Source organism: Ostrinia nubilalis, chromosome 23 (genome assembly GCF_963855985.1).
Source record: "Ostrinia nubilalis chromosome 23, ilOstNubi1.1, whole genome shotgun sequence".
NCBI lineage: Eukaryota > Metazoa > Arthropoda > Insecta > Lepidoptera > Crambidae > Ostrinia > Ostrinia nubilalis.
The window spans coordinates 12,491,504-12,513,343 of record NC_087110.1 but is presented as its reverse complement, the minus strand read 5'-3'; the positions used below and the strand labels follow the sequence as shown (position 1 = coordinate 12,513,343).

At 36.8% G+C, this 21,840-nt stretch overlaps 1 protein-coding gene across 3 annotated transcripts in view; it reads left to right on the top strand.

The window, feature by feature from the left end:
- The first annotated feature begins 682 nt into the window (after nt 1–682).
- Nucleotides 683–21,840, top strand: part of LOC135083489 (uncharacterized) — a 68,933-nt gene continuing 47,775 nt past the window's right edge. The window contains exon 1 of one of the 3 annotated variants that reach the window (XM_063978234.1): nt 683–757. In XM_063978234.1, coding sequence (XP_063834304.1) covers nt 724–757 — 34 coding nt within the window. In that variant the 5' untranslated portion in view covers nt 683–723. Of the gene's footprint in view, nt 758–2,276; nt 2,388–10,927; nt 11,038–21,840 lie in introns of those variants that run through there. The other 2 variants (XM_063978244.1, XM_063978242.1) reach the window with 2 other exon arrangements.

Genomic DNA, 21,840 nt, shown 5'->3' with positions numbered 1-21,840 from the left:
ATAATTTTATGTTCAAAATTGCTCAGCTTGTTTTTGGATTACAATCTCACCCTAAGGACGTGTAGATTGGATCTAGGATGATATTATGGCCTAAAAGGAGCCTTATTTTGTTCCGAGGGTTTTGCGACTAGTTTTTTGGTATTTGAGTAGATTTTAAGTCTATGTTAAAGAAGTCTGATAAGAAAGATTGCATTGCATCTCCATTTAAAAAGCAAAAAAATAATGGAAAATATTTCACAAAAGTTTTCATTAATACTGATCAAAACGTGGTTAACTAGAGAGAAAACTCAATATCTGTTTTATAGTAATAGATGGAGAAACTGGCCGTTATAATTTTAACCGAGTTATCGAATTTGTAAAACAAAACTCCCATATTTTGTGATTATGTTTTATCAATGAGTTAATCTTTAACGTCTTGCCTCCTAGTACATTGTTTGATTTATCGGCTATACATCAACTTCTTATCAAACTCATCTCAAATCCGAGCGTGTACAGAATCTTATAACCCTTCCAAATCTAAAATCACCTAAACCTTTGCTTGGCTAAGTTAATTTTGCATTTTTTATTTAGCAACATTACAATTATCGAGGATCACTTTAGTATTCCTATTCCGAGGGCACAAACAAGTCGAAAACGATGTTCCTTAACGCAAAAGAAACGTATTTTCTGTTTATATTTGTGATACTTTTGCTACTAATATTGATATATTTGCAAGTATGTGATATGGTGATCGGGCATTATGTGGTGAAAATTTTCAGTAAGTTTCTATACATTATGTTTTAGGTTATAACCAAAACTAAGTGACTAACAGATTTTTTGTGAGTTTTGTGGCGGCAGCTGGGATTTTCCGAATTTCCAAGAGTAAAACGTCTTTGCCACCAAAATTTTCCAAGAGTGAATGAGACCTAAATTAATTTAAAATAGGTAGTTTTGAGCGATTCGAATTTTCTGTTTACTGCCTCTTAGGTATTTCCCTAATATTATGTCAAATCATAAATTAATAAATGATTTCATAGATTAGGGTAGACCCTGCAATTGCAGGTACTTTCCCAACAAATAGTCACTACCTAAATGTTTATATTCCTTATCTCTTAATCAATGTAATCTTATATACCTACCTATTTTGAAGTAGTTAAAATGCAGTTAGTTATCACCACAGCAATAAAATTGGGTAGCCTACATCTCGTCATACAGTTTGATTATAATTTTAGTTTTCAAAAAGTTTCAATATTTGCTGACTGACTGCCCTAAAAGAAAAATGAATCGGGATTTCAGAAATTAGTTTCAGCGGGTTATAATCCTAGTTTTTGTTGCCTACAAGACGGTGGAAGATGAAATTAACACCTAAGAAATCAAAAGCTTTGTAAAAACTTATTATCTGCCTATAAATTTTCTTTACATCAAGATTGTTTTTTTATTTAAATACTAGCTTTCCACCCGCGTGGACTACATATTTTTTTCCAAAATAAAATGAAGCCTATGTTACTCGTGGATAATGTAGCTTTCGAATGGTGAAAGAATTTTTAAAAACGGTCCATTAGTTTTTGAGCCTATTCATTACAACCAAACAAAGAAACAAACAAACAAAGTTTTCCTCTTTATAATATTAGTGTAGATTAGCAATTTGTGTCGCACATAATTACTAGTACTCTTAACTCCTCGTGATAACCTAAAGTATGTTTTTGTTACATGTGGGTTTTCCACAATAGTGCAGCGCGGAAACGTTTGAACCAGCATTCCTTGGATCTCAAGTCGGCCAGTGCAACAAATCATTTATTCAGTCTGTACTGAGCCTGTGCCCTTTTACAAAGACAAAGACATTTATTTGCAAAGAATTTTGTTGGTAGAACCCTCATTTCTACTAACCACTGACAATATTGTGTTTTGTACATTGGAATACGATTGACACTTCGGAGAAAATAAACGAGTTGTGATGTTGATATTCTGCTTGTTATTACTCTGTTTTTTAATTAAATAGATAAATATATTCTAAAACCTTACCAAGCCGCTTTTACACGTCCCAAATAGTGGCAGAAGAAACTCAGTCACCTTCAACGTTGGGCTATCGTCGCCTCATTTGATAATGATGTTGATAAGGCATAGGTTTACCTGATGAACATAGGGCTCCCCCTAAAAACGGCCAATTGCAAGCTCTCTGCATCTAACGTCATTATCAGATCGTCTGTCGTGCGCTTGGATCTAAAATTATAAATAAATATACCACTATCAATGTTTAACGACGTATTAATTGTGGTCGACGATAAGTGCCCGATTCGGCTGCGGGGCTCTACGCGCGATGGACGTGACGTTGTACTTCTACTTGCTGACGGTGGTAAGCGTGATCGCTGCCACATGTTTCTCTGTGAGGTGCTGCCTGTTTTGTGAGCGTGAGTTTGTTGTTCTTTTTACTGTTTTGTTGTATGATGTAATTACTTGCTGTGCCCGCAACTTCGTACGCGTGAAAATAGTTTTATTTATTTTTATTTTATTTTATAAAAATCCACCAACAGCTTATACACTAATACATGTTTGATAATTTTAAACTTAATGTAGAGGTATCTTACTAAATGTAAAGTCACTTACTGTCGAACACAACTTGCGTTTACAATTTAATTTGAATAAAAAAGAAAAATGTTTCAAAAACGGTATTTTTGAAACATATTTCTTTACTGTTCCACCCCTATTAGCTATAGAGTGATTGTGGTGGACAGCCGCTCGGGCGGGCAAAAATAACTAAAAATACCTTCGGTTCAAATAAAGTTTGCTATCAAAAACATAAACTTCAAACTTAAAAACAAAAGGTATCAAAAAGAATAAAAAAAGTATAAAAACATTGACTAATATAAATAAAATGTTGGTCCACCTATTGGTTCCCAATAGTGATTTTAATATGTTTATAGCCTAAAACCTTCCTCTATAAATGGGCTATCCAACACAAAAATATTTTTTCAAATGGGACCAGTACTTCCTGAGATTAACGCGTTCAAGCTAACAAACAAACTCTTCAGCTTTATAATATTTGTATGATGTACCGACGACAGCACATCAGGCTAAATATTGCGGCATCTTAGCCCGTTGTATTAGGAATGAATTTGCAACAAAAATGTTGTTGTTGTTGCTGTTAAAAGCATCATCTTCTGACGCCTTAATGCTCTCATCATTATTGTAGTTAACGGCAGTTAATGAGTTTGAATTAAATTAAATAACGGTGTTTAAAATAGTTACAACTAACTTATCAATTACCTAGCCTTCATATATGCAGTTTGATGACGATCATATTAACCATATGGGCGGAAAAGCTTAAGTACGATCAGTCTTATAGGTAATAAATCAGAGATACTTTAAACTTTAATTAAAAACTTGAATTCTTTAAACTTATGCAATAATTATGAGACTGTTCCCACCTCTCGTTCCCACCGCTGTAACTCCTGTGTAGCCAGGATCTACAGCTTGATCGCTAATACAAGCCCAACAAGTGAAGGTCTAGTTTGCCCCGGGGGAAAGTCAAACTGTCACTGAACCCGCAACGAAATCAATCAGAAGAATATAGGAAGAGTTCCAAGTTAAGGTTTGACTTCTCTTTAGTGAAATACGGATGACAGGAGACAAAACAAAGGTTTAAGTAACCTTTAAGAAAAGATTGACCATTTAAAAAGACACCTTATGCAATATTTGAAACAATTGAACAAATAAGCCTTTTTTGATGCTGCTTCTCACAGTTACATGCTTTGACTAGCTTTCCGACCGCGGCTTCGCCCGCGTGGAATTTTGTCTGTCACAGAAAAACTGTATCGCGCGCGTCTCTGTTTCAAAAACCGGGATAAAAACTATCCTATGTCCTTTCCCGGGACTCGAACTATCTCTATGCTAAATTTCATCGAAATCGGTTAAGTAGTTTAGGCGTAAAAGCAAGACAGACAGACAGTTACTTTTGCATTTATAATATTAAGTATACAGGGTGTTAGGTAAATGGGTATATGAGCCGACACTAGCCCATGTTAACACATGCATATAAATGGTATGGTGAAGTCAGAAATTTGATATCATCATTTTAATTTTTTAAATGTTCATACAAAATAAAATTTATAAAATCAGATTTGTATGAAAATTAAAATAATTAAAATGATGATATCAATTTTCTGATTTCACTATACCATTTATATGCATATTATGTTAACATGGGCTAGTGTCGGCTCATATACCCATTTACCTAACACCCTGTAGATGAAGTGTTCACGAAATGACAACTTGACGTAAAAATGGCCATGCACTTCAATAACGTTCTTGAAACGTTAAATTAGCACATATTGTTCTGACAGTGAGTACTGAATTTCAGTTTTTGTGTCTTTGTCATAAACCATGTCACACGATGTTCATAGAACTCATGAGACCAAAAAATGGATCACTAGATTTTAAAGTCCTACCTCAGAATAAGATTACAATTAGTAAACACTAACCTTGTTGTTTAAACTTGAATATTTTGATTAGTTTTATTATCATTAAGGTGCCGAGGACGTTACTCGATTATTTATTGTTTTGTCATATCAAAAATCAATCAAAAGAATTTTATTAAGTGTCAAGACAATTTCTTTGGAAAATTACAATAACATAACGTATAAAACAAATAAAGAACTAGGGAATGAAATCAAGGCTCTATAAAAACGGGATAATACCGTTAAACTAAGTCTGAGTTGCACCAACTTAAAAGAACCGTTCGTTCGTTCGTTTTAGCCAAATGACGTCCACTGCTGGACAAAGGCCTCCCCCAAGGTTTTCCATAATGAGCGGTCCTGCGCTGCCCGCATCCAGGCTCTTCACACGACCTTTACCAGATCGTCGGTCCACCTAGTAGGAAGCTTTCTAAAAGAACCGTACCTAAGTTTAAAGATAACCGGTGTTTTTTGTATAGAGTTTGACAGATTTTTGACGCTTGTCAAATTAAAGTGAGATGGTGCAACTTTGCCTAAGAATTGAACCTGTGACTAAATGTTTGACGTGATTCATCGCGTCACTACGTCATCGGGAAAGGACAATGTTCGTTCTCCATACATTGTTCGCCTAAAGAACCAACAATTTTGACATATTACTACCCGAAAGCGAAATAATACGATTCTGTGTGTAAGAACAATGATTCCTGATGGACACTTGCCATAAAATTAATGATTAAGAATATTAAATCACAGCGATTTTATAATATGTCGTTTATGACAACATGGCGTCTAATGTATTGTGTGAATGTATGAACACCGATTCGCGAAAAATGTTTTGTATTGTCGTCACGCCGAGTCGCAGCCAAATAGTATAAAATAATAGAACAAGTTTTAGAAATACAACTCGGCATTCCACTTTTACAATATGCCCACATATTGCACGTAAATAAACAACATGAATCGTAGGTTGTTTCCACCCTTGTCATCTGACACATGAAATAAACTCCTATTGTATTATAGATATCGAAGCCGAATCGTATATAATAATAGAATGGGTTTTGGAGATCACTCGGGGTTCCACTTTTATAAAATACCTACATATTACATAAAAATACCACGAATCATGAGTTTTCTTTTCACCATTTACATCTGACACGAGATAACAAACTCCTATCTCCATGACTACCATCGTAGTCTATGCCAAAGACTACAATATTTTAAGCAAGAAGTTTCAAACCTTAGCGGCTACGGTAACCCCTGGGCCACATACATCATGATAACATTCGGTCGACACCGGAACGAAGTCTTGCGATTATGCAAAAAAGCATCGTATTCTAGTGCGGCTATATCACGTTCAACCGGGGTTTTAATTCGACTAAAGTCCTGACTAAAGACTGGAAGAAAATACGCCGCATTGTATGAGCACTTCGTGTTCGTTAAAGCGGCTTCAGATCTAGAGCCCACATAGTTTTCTTTCCAATAATATCCGCAAGTAGCGCTGCATGATCTTTACAACAAAAACGGCAATAGTTATTAAGGTGCCAAAATTATATGATTACTTTGGCACGGTATTATACACGTTCGAAGATTTGTCATTTTCATTCATTTCTTCATCATCATCATCATTTCAGCCACAGGACGTCCACTACTGAACATAGGCCTCCCCCAATGACTTCCACATCGCACGGTTGGTAGCGGCCTGCATCCAGCGCCTTCCCGCTACCTTTATCAGGTCGTCGGTCCACCTTGTGGTGGGTTGACATTGCAGAATATGACTTTTGATAGGTTCATCATAGAATTCGGCGGGGATATCCTCACGGAGGAAGTTCGTAAAAGGGCGGAACAAGATCTTATAATAATGCAAGGCCGAAGCTGTTACGCGCGTGCTCATACGTGTAATCCGGCGAGTATGCAATAAATAGTAATGTCTGGTAAATAGTGGTAATACGTATCGTTCGTTCGTTCGTTTCAGCCGAAAAGACGTCCACTGCTGGACAAAGGCCTCCCCCAAGGATTTCCACGAAGACCGATCCTGCACCGCTCGCATACAGGCACCTCCCGCGACCTTCACCAGATCGTCGGTCCACCTAGTGGGAGGCCTGCCCACGCTACGTCTTTCGGCTCGTGGTCGCCACTCAAGAACTTTCCTGCCCCAGCGGCCATCAGCTCTACGAGCTATGTGCCCCGCCCCGTCTATGTCTGTATGCGCTACGATTACAGGGTATCATTTTGCATAGTCGCAAGACCACTCCGCTGCTGTCAAATCAATGTCGCATAATGTTATCGCAATGTGTGTGGCCCTTGGCCAAATCACAGAAGCCTATGCGAAGAAAGAGCACTTGAATGACAATAAAAATCAGGGTTACCATTTTATAAGATTTCCTCACTATTGAGGGTAACAAAGTAACATTAATAATCTAGCCATTAATTACATTTATTACCTATACGAGAAAGTAAAGCAACATGCGGTTTTATTTTAATTTGTAAAATATTAAACCCCTCATATTTGTAACAGTTTGTTCCAAGTTTAGTTTTACTGTTTTGTTAACAGTATTGCTGTTTCAGCTGTCACTGTGAAGCTTTGGGAAAATAAATAAATAGAAAAAATATTAACATAAATATTTATTTAAGTTTTTATGTTCATTATCATAATATGCCAATTTAAGTTACACTGTGTGACAGTCTTTGACACTAAACAAACTCTTCAGCTTAATAATACCTACCTACAGGGCGTTTTTATAGTTACTCTTGCTGATGAAACAAGAAGGGTTGATTCTACTACTGAAATACAACTACTTTTCTTACAGGACCAATATCAAATTCTCAAAAAAATTCACATCCTCGTGATGGTGATAATTTCTATGGAGAGGTTTTTTTATATTCGGTCTCTTGGGATAAGTTATTCCATTTGAGCAGTAGAATTAATCCTTTTTATTCGATCACATATAAAAACAACACAAGTGTTTAGGAAAACTTCTTCTTTGGTATGGTATCACTACGGAGTTATAATGTCGGCAACTCTGTATCACTGACTTGTAACTTTCAAACAGCATGAATAATAAGGGCACCACATTGGTTTTCTTTCTGAAAAAAGGCTTTCAGTTTTAGTACTAACCCTTTAGCACTATTTCATTGAAATAAAAATACAATAAACGCACAGAAGACTGAAATTGAGTCAACTGACGTGACATTTATAATTTGTTGACATTATGACAGTTTGACAAGACTAGGGATTGAAAAAGTTTTAATTGAAAAAGTAAAATGACAATTTATTAAAACGATTCACATGGATATAATCGATTAAAAATATTTATAAAATGTTCTGATACTTGCCTGTAGCGATTATCCAATCCTGGTTTCTACTGAAAAACTACCTCGTGGCAAGATTTTAATAAAATAATAAAATCTTTATCTTCTCTTTCACAATCTATAAAAGTTCATTTGGTCTATTATTATACATGTGCTATGAATGAGGGTTTTCGCGATTGAAAAATCCGCGAGATGGCAATACGTAGACGCGAGGTCCAAATGCTACATGATTGGTGGATATCTGTCAATGTCATGTCAAAAATAACCAATCATGCAGCATTTGGACCTCACGTCTACGTATTGCCATCTGGCGGATTTTTCAATCGCGAAAACCCTCATTGGCATAGATTATGAGAGACTGGCAACTATACTAGGTTGATATCAGGTGATCCGTCTGCTCATTTGCCTCCTGTCACATAAAAAAAAAATATATATGTTTCTCACACTTCAACTGGCATTGGATTCAACATCGGATTCTGACACTTTTACAGTTATGATACCATGAATATCAGTTTATGGTCCTAATTATTTTTATTTTATTTACGACCTTCGACCAGTTGGACACTTTAGATATCTTCTTGTAATAGTGTCAAACTGTCAATATCTTTTTAGCTTTTAACGCAAATCTAGTCTTCAAAGCAGTTTAATCGATTTATTTTATTTTCAAAATCGATATTTTATTGTCTATGATGGCCGCAGGAACATCACTATACATGGACTCCCAGCAATAAAGTACGGTAATGCCTCGTACAGATTTTATCGGCAAAAATTATGGAACTTGATAGGTTTTAGACCATGCCACGCACCAAAACGTCCGGAAGTTGTAATAGTATTATAGAATAAACGTTAAAAGACTTATTTATTTAATTTTTCAATGCTTAAGTGTCCATTAGAATGAAAGGGTGCTTAATGTATTAAAAAAAATAGAAAATAATTATGATGGGTTAATGTTTTTGGGCGGTTTTTTAGGCGGTTTCTGACAATGTCCTTTGAATGACCTTGTGATCCCTCCAATCACTGACATAAGACCTAAGTGGCATGCGATAAGAGTGACATGCCACGTGAGAAGAGGCGACATGGTTCAAAAGGTTAAATCGTGGAGTTTCATAATAATATCTACATTAATATTATAAAGAGGAAAACTTTGTTTGTTTGTTTGTTTGTTTGGTTGTTGTGGGCGGCCGCTAGTTTTTTTATAAATGCGTCACAAGGCAGATATTTCACCGCAATCGCACCTGGTGTTATGTGAGATGCAGTCTAGAATGGTACATAATATTATCTGCCCTGGTGCCTATTTACTCTCGCCTTGGGAAAGACAGCAGCAGGCAACGAATGCCAGTCCCTAGCTGTTCGCGTTATAAAAGAGTTATCGGAACTTGTGGAATGTCGACTATGTAGGGATGGTACGGTAACCTGCGTTTGGTTCCCCGGTGTATGTTACTGCCTCAAAGTCAAAGTGAAGCAACAAAGTGTTGACAACTCTTTTTGTTTCACTGGTTGGGTTTTTATTGGCGGTCAAGCTGTAGATCCTGACTACACAGGAGTTGCAGCGGTGGGAATGAGAGGTGGGAATAGTCCCGTAACTCTTTCTGTTTAAAAACCTTTTAGTTTAAAGAAATAAAACCGACTCCAAAAAACCTACACTAAAACGTAGAAAAATAATTACTAATTACCTACTTATTTATTAGGACCAATTATTAATATTTATGTAGGTATACCATGATTGATACTTCTGGAGTCGGTGCCAAGATTATGAAACATGTAAAGTTTGCCTGCACCGACTCCAAAAGTATCAATCATGGTATACCTACATAAATATTAATAATTCGTCCTAATAAATAAGTAGGTAATTAGTAATTATTTTTCTACGTTTTAGTGTAGGTTTTTTGGAGTCGGTTTTTATAAAATTTTACTTATTTCTTGCTTTTTAGTTAACTAATTATTACCTTGATGTTACCACTGAAAGTAGGCAGTACACTGAGACCAAAAAAAATTGGTTCATAATCGGCGGAGATATTGCGTATAAAAAAGTTCATCCCCAATTTTCCACCCTTGGGGGTGAAATATTTTCTTCAAATTCGCATGAAACCACCCTTTTGATAATACCTATTCAACAAAAAAATAATCGTTCAAATTGGTTTATAATCGGCGGAGATATTGCGTATAAAAAAGTTCATCCCCTATTTTCCACCCTTGGGGGTTGTTTTTTTTATTATTAAATTTAAATGGGACCACCCTTGAGGTATTACCTATACGCCGAAAAAAGATTTGTTCAAATCGGTTCATAATTGGCGGAGTTATCGCGTAACAAACATAGAAAACCTCCTCCTTTTTTGAAGTCGGTTGAAAAGTAGGTTTCAACTCCTTTAGTATTGAGAAGGTGGGCCAATAGTCATCTAGGTGTGTCTATCATGGATTAATAATGTAGTAAGTACATGTTTTTCAGTACAATAATTCTTATTTATTGAAACACATATTTTAGCAAACTCTATTTGATAGCGGAACAAAGCAAATGATAAATTAATCGCTATCTGATAATCAATTTTATTAACTACAAAACCGTACGTAAGAATGATAAACAAAATATTCAATAAAAAAACTACCTGTATGTATCATATTTGTTAAGCGTTAAACCGAATTAGATAAGATTTGATTGTTGCGGTACAACAAGAAAGTTTTTCACTATATTTTTTGTTTACATTAATTATTGGATTACATAACAGTGTGCATAAATAAGGCAGACTTAATGCCAGTCGGCATTCTCCTCCAGTCAACCTTAGGGCCAAACTGAGAATATCGTAGATCAACACACTTAATGAATTTCTTCTGCACAGTTTTGAGCATAAATACTAGATAAGTAGGTATATTGAGATGAAGATAAAAAATATGATTTATAAGAGAATCAAATTAAAAATCTGGTAATAAAATTTTACCATCTAATGGTCAACTGAACTTTTCTTTTTTTTAAACAATTTTGAAATAGACACATAATTTGTAAAACTGTCAACATGCCAAGCTTATTGAAATATCTAAAAGTGGCGATTTATTAAACGGCCCCCATGGAAACATGATTAGTTTACCTCAGTAAAAACATGGAACGAACAAATTCGGTCATTTCACGAACTGCCTAATCCACCCTTGACCCGCCACACCAGATAATTAAATTCGTCGATATTACACCACGCGCGCGTCAGTCGATCCTCAACCATGGAGTACCTGGTGCTGTTCCTGCCGTTCTTGATGCTATGCATCCTCTACACTGTCACCTGCACCATTCTGCACTGCTGCGAAATGTTCAGTGAGTTTATTTATTTATTTACGGTACGGCTAGCACAAAAAACTTTCGAGTTCGAATCGTTTGCGTATTCGAATCGCCATCAAAAGATTTAGTACGAAAACTACAACAGCGGCCTTGTGAACGTGTTGTAAAGTGAACTTAGTATGAGAAATAGTGGCACGAAACTTATTTTGAGAATCAATATTGTCACGTTATCTTTTAATTCGAAGCTTGAGTATCGAATCTTGTCGAATATGCAAACGATTCGATGACGAAAGTTGTTCATGCTAGAGGTAAAAGTTTTAAGTAAATAAGACGTCCATCAGCTGCAACAGTGACTGAGTTTCTTGCGCTGCTTCTCAGCACTGGCCCACATATTGTCCCGAAGCAGTGGTAGGGTTAATACCGGGACGTGTAAAAGTTCTTTTCAAAACCCTATTTGCAAAAATAAATGAGTTTTTTATGCACTACTTCTTAAATATTACTTACAGAAACCCTTTACATTTTCTAAATCATGTTGAGAAATACTATCAACAAACTTTGAGTCCCGGGAAAGGACATAGGATAGTTTTTATCCCGGTTTTTTAAACCGAAACGCGCGCGATAAAGTTTTTCTGTGATAGACAAAATTCCACGCGGGCGGAAAGCTCGTATGGAATAAGTAGGTCTCTTTAACTAAATTCAGTTCAGTTACAGACAGACTCCATTCAAAGATTTACAGGATAAGCCATGGAAAACCTCATATCGAAGGTTTTCAGACGGTGCCGCGGTGGTATAAATACCATTATGTAAACTTGATTCGCTTCTGTTTACTTCCGCGTCACGCTGAGTCATCAGATAGTCAAGCGAACCCTTATCCAAAATACCTAAATAAATCCAACGCACAGGTTTCGCCCAGTGTTTCGATGATAGCTGAGCTATCATATCATATCTATTATGATTCTGAATCATCTTTCTGGTTTATTCTATGTCCTGGTGAGGGTCAAGGGCATTATTTAAGTAGTTAGATCTAAAGGGTATGCTTTATCGAGTAATAAGAGTAGGTATTATTTCACTTCTTGGTCTAAGTAGCCTTACCTTCCCCCGGTTTGGTAATAATCTACCGTGCACGTGCAGAACGCACATCCATTTTTTCTATTTGTACTTTACTCTTTTGTATTTTCTTGTATCTTTTGCTTTGATTATATTTTTAACGTCAATAAAACCGCTGTGTTTTATTGCTAAAAAGTAAATAAATAATCTCTATAACACTAAAGAGCCTTCCTGGACCTCAGGGAGGGCCTGCGTGAGACACGCCTACGTTCTCTTGATAATGTGTTTTGATTTGATCTGAAAATTACCTCTTTTAAGAATTATATATTTTTTAAGAATTAATAATAATTGAACCTATACTTAAACAAATGAAGTATAGGTTCAATTAAGTATACTTTTTTCTATCTCAATTTAAACATTTTTTATGTCTATGATGATAATAATATCATTCATGTCCAAATTGATTAAATGGTATTGACTCATCAAAGTGATAATTGTCTTCAAAGGAATTTGAAGCCGCAACCGCAAGCGTTGCATTGAAGGCTGATATTATCATCGAATTTTAGAAAATTTCAAAAATAGGTAACTAACCGCCTCTGAGGTCTAGAGTCTAGTGGTAAGACCACCTGCTTCAGATGCAGAGGTCCCGGATTCGATTACCAGTGGGAGCAGATTTTTCTGTTCGGTTTGGTTGGTGGTAGGGCTTGTTCTAAGTCCACCTGGCTAGCTACCACCATATTATCTAAATCAGTCGCCATAACAACAATGTTAACAGCATTGTTGTGTTCCAGCATTTACAATTAAGATACTGGCTATCTTACATCTAACTGCTGGAACACAACAATGCTGGTAACTGCTGTTCTTCTGTGGTTGAGGATTCCGGGTGAAACTCGCTTCCACCCTCGGCCTGATCGTCACTTACCATCAGGTGATAGTAAGTGCCATATGAGTTATGTAAAGAGATAACTTGGAATTGTCATTCTCACTAAAATGTCTCTGGGGTGGTGGCGTAGTGAGGCGGGTCGTTACATTCCCTCTAATATGGTCGAGTGAAGCGATGGCTGGTTCACTCGTCATGTCTGTGAACAGGCGCTGCTTTCGGGGACTGGTCAATCCAAGTTATTCAAATTTATGTATGCGAGTCATTTCTACTAGTATCTTAATATGTAAGTCTAGATATTAGCACGTCACTACCTTGTTTAATATACCACGCAATCTTGTATACCCATTCTTATAAGATACACCATACAAGAATGCATGGTAAATTCAGTGAACTGCTCCTGAATCGAATGTACCTACTACTACTATTTCTATTTATTTATATTAACCGGCAGACAGTGGTGACTGAGTTTGTTGCGGCGCTTCTTCTCAGCACTTGCCAAATGTTGGTCTCGAAGCGCTGGTAGGGTAAAAAGATTATGAGACATGTAGAGGCTCCTTAAGAGCAAAATGACGATTTGTAAGAACTATTTATTAGTCCAAACAAATAAAGAAATTTTGACTTTGACTTTGACTTTGGTGAAATACCTACATGCCAAGAGCGTCCTCGTTGTGGATTAAAAAAAAACAAAATATGATCATAGGGGTACCTACCACTGGTTATAATAAAAAACCACTTAGGCCCGATTTGACAAAACTTTTATCCGAGAATAACTCCTGGTATAACTGGCACATTGACAGTTTCAATATGGGAAATGTCAAAATGTCGAATAACTGACGATTTCTTCTGAGATTAATATTTACTCTTGTTTGGTCGAATCCACCCTTAGATACTTAGCTAATACCTAGTTCAGGCTGACGTAGTTATGTAAACTCTAGCAAACGTTTTTCTTCATCATCATCATCTCAGCCATAGGACGTCCACTGCTGAACATAGGCCTCCCCCAATGCTTTCCATGTTGCCCGGTTGGTAGCGGCCTGCGTCCAGCGCTTTCCTGCTACCTTTATGATGTCGTCGGTCCACCTTGTGGGCAAAAGTTCTTAGAACGCTCTTTTTTTCATGAATATACTATTTATTTATATTGTAACGGCTAATCTACCCCTCATTCACTTTCAGCGATTAAGTATGCCTAATTGGATTTGGACGATGAATAGGTATATTGAAACCGTTTAATATGGGCTTGGGTAAGGTTTCCCGGCACTACTTAGCTAAATTATTTTTCATTTAAGGAGGCTTAGGTAACTTGATACTAACTACTTTTTATTTCTTATTTACCTATAATAATATGATTTTTAAATTTAAAAAGATACATAGTCTTAAATGGGCTAACAACCTTTCGCTTTTTGCCATACCTACTTATTACGGTTATTTGTTCATATTTCCATAACAAAAAAAAAACAGTCATACCCAACATTACTGTAACTTAGGAAATCATAAAAATGCATCATTTTCATTTAGCAAGTGTTTGAAATGAAAAATCAATAAAAATTTACTTTCAGCAAAATTTATGTTTCCTGCAATCTTTTTTTTATCTGAAAATGAAAAATGAAAATGAAATATTTTATTCAGCGACACAAATCAAAAATATTTAACAAAAGTAAAGAGAGTAGGAAATGTGCGTGTCACCGAAACGGTATCCACTCAGCATCATGTCGAGGTGTCGTAAGGGACACCACGACGCTGGTCTTCCGTGGATACTCGGAGGGCAAGAGGCACTGCTATAACACAGCAATACTACTCCGGTTGCAGTACAAGTAACACAGTTATCACTAAAAAAAAACACACCGATTTCCTTACTGGTAGGCGAAGAATACATCACTGTTACTTAATGAACAAAGACTAGGTAGGTACAGTCGACAGCACATCAGGCTACACACTCCGATTGCAAAACAGCTCCCATCACAAGAAAGTAATTATGATGTCAAAGCGTTTAACACGATGCACCTTCGTCCGCACACCAAGCGAAAAAATAATCAAAATATTCATGCGTAAGAATAATAATAATAAATGGTAGGTCCCAGAAAAAATAATAATGGTGATAATATGATATACTGAACTAAATACCTTTTTTCTTTTTTTTTTAATAATTTAAGATTCCTTTTGTAAATTTAGCAAGTAACCCTTAAATCTAACACGAAAAGATCCGATACTAGGACAACACCTTATAGGTGGTGGTATATTGTTCCAGCACTTCGTGGCAGAATAACGAAAACTGCCACGAAATGCCGCACTGCTGTGACTGGGACAAACCATCCGAGAAGCAAGTCTGATTCTACGTTGAGAAAATGAAAGCTTTTCATACAAGTAGGGCGGCGATTTCCTTTGTACAATACCAAATAACATACATGCAAAGTGAAGTGAGCGCCTAGACGTCATGTTCAATAGGTTTCCTTGGTTAAGAAATGGGGTGATGTGAGCCCTTGGCGGAACGTGAAAACAGAATCTAGCACATGAGTTCTGGACGCGCTGAATAAGTTTCCTCGTATATCCGAAAATACACTCGCCCATGACCGTATCTGCGTAATTTAATTTGGAAAGTATTAATGCTTCACAAAGTTTAACTCTTATGTCGATATCTAAATAATTACGAATCCTATACAGAACTTTAAGCCTATAAAAACAGTTTTTGACTGTCACCAAAACGTGATTGTGAAATTTTAGACGACTGTCCATAAGAACTCCAAGATTTCGGGCCTCTGTCACTTGTTTGATAACAGTTTCTCCAATCCTGACCTCAAGAGGAAACGTGTTAATTTTGTTTATTTGGTTCTTAGAGCCCAGCACCAGAAACTGAGACTTACAAGGGTTTAGAAGCAAAGAATTATTGTTTGCCCAGTTGCTGATTCTTGTCAAGTCCTCATTAATAATGCTTAGTGCATTAAGAGTCCCATCTGGATGGAAAGAGTGGTAAATCTGTAAATCATCGGCATAAAGATGATAATTACAATGCCTTATACAGTTCACCAAATCCGCACTGTACAATATAAAAAGAATTGGCCCCAAAATAGATCCCTGAGGAACGCCGCGGGTGAGTAGGGCAGCCTCGGACCGCGATCTGATACCGGTTTCGCTGCAGATCTCAACCCGTTGTGAACGATTAGTGAGGTAGCTGGAGAACCATTCAATAGTGTTTCGGTGGAACCCATAATATGCCATTTTAGAAACAAGGAGTTTATGGTCTATTGAGTCGAATGCGCGAGAAAAATCTAAAAGGGCAAGTATAGACCCATTACCTCTATCCTCCGCAGCCAGGACATCGTCGACAACATCCAACAGAGCAGTGGCTGTGCTACGGCCGCTTCTAAACCCAGACTGCTTTTGAGGCAAAATGTTGCTGCTGTCAAGATACTCCGTTAGCTGCTGGCACACAATTTTTTCTATAATCTTTGACATGAAAGGAAGAATGCTAATTGGTCTGAGGTCTTTTACCTCATTAGGGGTGTTGTTTTTAGGTATAGGTTTCACTATGGCCTCTTTCCATACATCAGGGAAAACACAAGATTGTATAGATTTATTAACAAGTGCGGTAATAACTTTAAGTGTTTTTGGCAAAGTCAATAGTATCATATCGCGTGTAATACCATCTGCACCTTCCGCATTAGACGAGATACTCATAATTATTTTGGAGACGCAGGATTCGTCAACGGGAGAGAGTCTGAAGGACGCAGGTCCGAAACGATGGAACTCATAATAGGTAAGTTCAGAAAGAGGAACATTTTTGCTGCCAGGAATATTCAGAAAATGCTGATTAATTTCATCTGGACCACCGATACCAGAGGGCAAGGAAAACGATCTATTATTGAAATCAGCAATATGCGTTTTGATGTTCTTCCATAATTCCTTTGGATTATTAGATTTTTGGCTAATTGCAAATTTGAAGAATGCGGACTTTTCAGAATGCAGAGCTTTGTTTACCACAGATTTCATTTCTTTATAATATTTAATGTCACTCTCGAGCCCAGTATTGCGACTTTTAGCATGGGCTTTATTTCTTAATTTTATCATTTCTCGGATTGTCGGGGTTATCCAAGGATAACTACGATTTTTAATACATGATTTGATAACAGGCGCATAAATATTGAAAATGTGTAATATATATGCATTAAAAGAAGGAACTGCCTCATTTACATCTTCACCCAGTAGCCGATCCCATAAGATAGTGTTGACAAGAGCGTCAAACTCTACGAAATCAATGTCTTTGAGCGGTCTATAAGAAATCCACTTAGGGGCCGATTTAGGCTTATTTAAACGCAACTTGAATGATATAAAAGCGTGACTACTCAGTTCAGGTATATAATCGACAGATACCTCGAAAACTCTAGTGGTGCTACAAACTATATCCAGCAAGGTTTCAGAGTGATTAGTGAAGTGGGTGGGCTGGGTAACGTACTGATCGAGACTCAAGGATTGAAGGAAAGATGTTAATTTCGCGGTGTTGGGGTCATTAGAAGCAAGTAAATTAATGTTAAAATCTCCCATAAGTATAACATGTTCAAACGTGGCAAGTGAACTCACAGATTCGGCCAACGCATCAATAAAGGTATCCACGCACAACCAAGGTGGACGATACGCGGTACCAATGGCCAGCTTGACCCCGTTCAATGTGACGCTCAGCCACATCTGCTCAACAGTGGATCCCTGTGGAAGCTGAATTTGCCTGGCATAGATACCGTTGCGGATATAAAAGCCCACTCCTCCGCCACGCGCACGGACACCCGCGGGACGCGGTACATGGCGAAGCCTATAACCGGCCGGCAGCGGCGCTCGCCCTTCCTCACCATGTCTTAACCACGTCTCGTTCAGGGCCATGATATCGACAGAATGACTCTCCAGCGCAGCCAGAAACTCCTCATGCCGCGTTCCAAGTGATCCGGGGTTCAAGAAACCAAATGTAAGATATTTACACTTATCAAATTGAAATGTAAAAGCAAATGATATTAGAATGAATTTAGAATTAATTAGATATAATTTTACTAATGAGACATGACGCCAGTTTATAAAGGTGTTCAAGGCAATGAATTTGAATAAACAAGTTTGCACTGTGCCGACAGCCAAGATACAATAACAATAATAATTATTATTATAAGCTATTTTAAACAGTTTATTTATCTCTTAGTTATTATAGATATTATTAATAAATGAAATCAATAAAATTTAATTCTTATTTAAATAAAGATTTAGGAAGACAGCGCCATCTAGCAACGAACAGTAAAAAACTGATAAGCGCCATCTATGATAAACGCAATGTCTTTAAAAGCAGTGTGTTTTTATCATGTGTTTTTATCACTTCCAGACGACAGATGTCGCTAAACGTCCAATCAATAATATAAATCTTTTGGTTCTTACCAATCACATCAAAAGTCCACTGACTTGACTTGTTTGGTTCCACAAATAGCCTATAAAGTCACCTTATTTTTTGTGTTTTTATTTGAAAAACTTACCTGCTGGTATATTTTAAGGCATAAAAAGATAAAAAAAATATTAAGTTTGTTCAACCGACTACGCACATGTGTAGGAGTAACTACCTAGTCAGATTTCGGGAGCGGGGTGGAAGCTTTTTTAAAAAGGATTATATTTAATTAAACTAAGTGATCACGTCCTCGCCGAGTTGGAGGCGATTTAATAATGATTTAATATTGTGGCCGATCGCAGTCGTCCAGTACGGTGTTTACAATTTAGTTCTGCTGACACATCTCTTATGTGAATAACAATTCTACGAATGCTTACACTGTAGAGTGGAAAGTGATGACTTATCTTGTTTAGTCTAGAGCAGAGGGAGCTGACGGATGCATAACTCCTCCCTCCCTAAGTGAGAAATTATCGGAAGTTTCATTTTTATGAGTATTCCGATAATTTCGTTTACATAAAATTTTTACATGTTTGCGGAAGGCAATTAACACAATTAACATAAAAAGAATCAAAACTAATACAAATGTAAAGTATGTAAAATAAGAAGTGTCTGTTTCATTTTCACTAGCACTGATTGCTGCACTGTGTTTCAGGGCGTACGACATGTATTTGATTTCATCCAAATTGATTCCATGCATATTGAGTGCGCGTGCACCGGATAGCGTTGCGTTTACAGGTAGCTCGGGTAGGTGAATCACCGGTATGTGTTCTACGATGTCTGATGAAATGTAGAGTCGATGGTGGATCTGCAGGCCATGGATTTCCAGGTCACAAGGCTCATCGATGGTGATGATGTACGTGCCGAAGACTGACTGCTTACTGACTTCGCTGTCGCAGTGTTTGGTCAGCGTGCCTTTCAGTCTGCTGTACAGAATCCAGTTGTTCGCGTTGAGCTGCTGGAGTTTTACTTCTTCCAGCTGGATCTGGTGCTGCTTGCAGGAGGTAAGGTCCTTACTGAACCTCATCAGCTGTTCCACGCAGGTAGGCTCGTTATGTAGAGCCTGGTTGTCCGTAGAGCACAGGAAGCGATCGCCGGCGGCAAGCGGGCGACACGGTGTTACGATCGGTAAGTATTTCAAACCCTTCGCCAAAAGGTAAGGAAATTTGGGGAAAATGGAAAGCGTAACGTTTTGGGATTCTTGGAATATAGGAAGTGAGTATATCTTATAATAATTGTAAGTATAATTATCTATCAATGGTATTTCTAAAATAAATGTTATCTGATCCTGTTTCATATAAGATTTTACACAAATAGTTTCTTCTAAATTTAACAAATTACTTTCCGTAGGCTGGTAAACTAAATTGGCAGAGTTTGAAATTAACTTTAAATGATACAATAATTCTGTAGAGTTTACAATTGCTTGGTGTAAAATGGATACTCTACTTAATGCTAATGCTGTTTCTATTTCACTTAATCTTATAAATATTGTACGGAAACTACTTATGAATATGTTATACACTCCTAGTATGTATGTAGAAAAAGTCCAATCGTTTTGTGTGGACGTTATGTTTTGCAATAGGCTTTCAACTTGTTTCAAGCGTTCATCAATAATAATAGAGTTGTTATTTATTTGCTCTGAAATATTTATGAAACTGTCGAACATTTTTGAGACCAGGGTAATTTTCTTAGATATTATCTTTAGTTGAAGGGCCAGCGCCTGCGTCCCTTGCATTAGCAGAAGGCACCACCTGCGGAGGGCGTTTTATGTTTTTAATAGGCACTTTGGTAGTCCTATCACCTACTTTAATTGGTAAGATGTTTCGCTTGGCTTTGCCTACAACCTTTGCTTTTACATAACGTGGTTTGTCTTTACTTTTACGCTTATTTACGTCTTTTGCAAATATTATGTTTCCTTCGGAAAACTCTATATCCGTTTCACCACCTTTCTTTTCCCTAATGGTTTCCTTTTTGGCTGTCGTTTTCTGAGCTATGTATTTATATAAGTGCTTTGTACGTTTCGCATGATCTTGAACTAATTGCTGATAATATTGCTTTTCGAAATTGATTCTAAATGGACTGTCTGAATCTGTATGACCAAAAACTACCTCAAATGGTGTTAACTCAGTTACAGAGTGGATGGTGTGGTTATATGCCATTACTGAATATGTCATAACTGATGCGGCATCTGTACATCGTCTTTCGTATTTAGCCAATCTATAGATCTCTATAATTGTCGAGTGAAAGCGTTCGATAAGTCCCATAGAATTAGGGTTATTTGGGGTTCCGATGTGAAGTTCAACTTTATGTAAATTTAGAAATTCTTTCATGAGTTCGTTATTAAATTCGGTTCCTGGATCTGAGCTTATACGTTTTGGAATTCCGTAGAATGAGAAATATTTCATAAGTGCTCTAGTAACGTCTGATGTTGATTTGCTAGGTATCTCTATTGCTTGTCCTAATTTGCTGAAGGCGTCAATTAGGGTTAAATATGTGATTCCTTCAATACTGAAGAGATCAATGAAAATTTCCTGAAATGGGGAATCTTGAGTTTTAGTTAATTGCAAAAATGGTTTTATGGGTTTCCTATCGTATTTCATTTTACGGCAGGCTTCGCAAGCGTTAATGATTGCGGAAACTGTTTGTTGCATGTTAGGCCAAAAATGATTTCTACGAATTCTAATCAATGTTTCCTTAATACCACGGTGGCATGTTTTTCCTTCATGGTATTGGATAACTATTGCTTTTTGTTCACCCTCGTCTTCTATGTAATTTACCCGTTCTGTACACTCGTAAAACTGAACTACATCTTTCTTAAAAAGTTTAATAATTACGTCTGTGAAAATTCGTCTAAGTTGATCTGATTCAAAATAAATGAAATACTTTGTTTTAGGTTTGATATATTCTTTTAAAAACTGTTTTACTAATTCTGCATTATTATCAGGTAAATGTACTTCAAGAACCTTTTGCTTATCGCGTGAAAGGTTTTTGACTGAAAGTTCATTATCGAATCGTTCAAAGACTAATATTTGATTAGGTTTGTTATCGATTGCTTCGTTTAAGATTGGGATGCCTTGTGATTCGGTATCCTTTGCGGAATGAATAGTTTGTGAGTTATTTGATTGTTCATCGACACAGTCTGAATTATTTGACGACGGAATCGGATATTCTGAACCTAATTGTCTACTTCCTTCTGAGGATGTAGAGTCGGAAATTACTATTGTACTTCCTGATGATAATTTTTCTATTTTCTTTACTACTTTATCAACATGTTTTTGAATACGTTTTTCCTTTTTGCTAACATTTACTTTCATGGACTGATTATCTGAATCGAGAGCATTTACTTTTATGCGGGATAACGCGTCTGCGTTTGTGTTTTGTTTCCCGTTTTTGTACACGATATCGAAATCGTAATCTTGTAAGCGTAAACGCCATCGAGTTAATTTGCTGTTTGGATCCTTTAGCGAGTTAAGCCATGCCAAAGGTCTGTGATCTGTGTAAATGA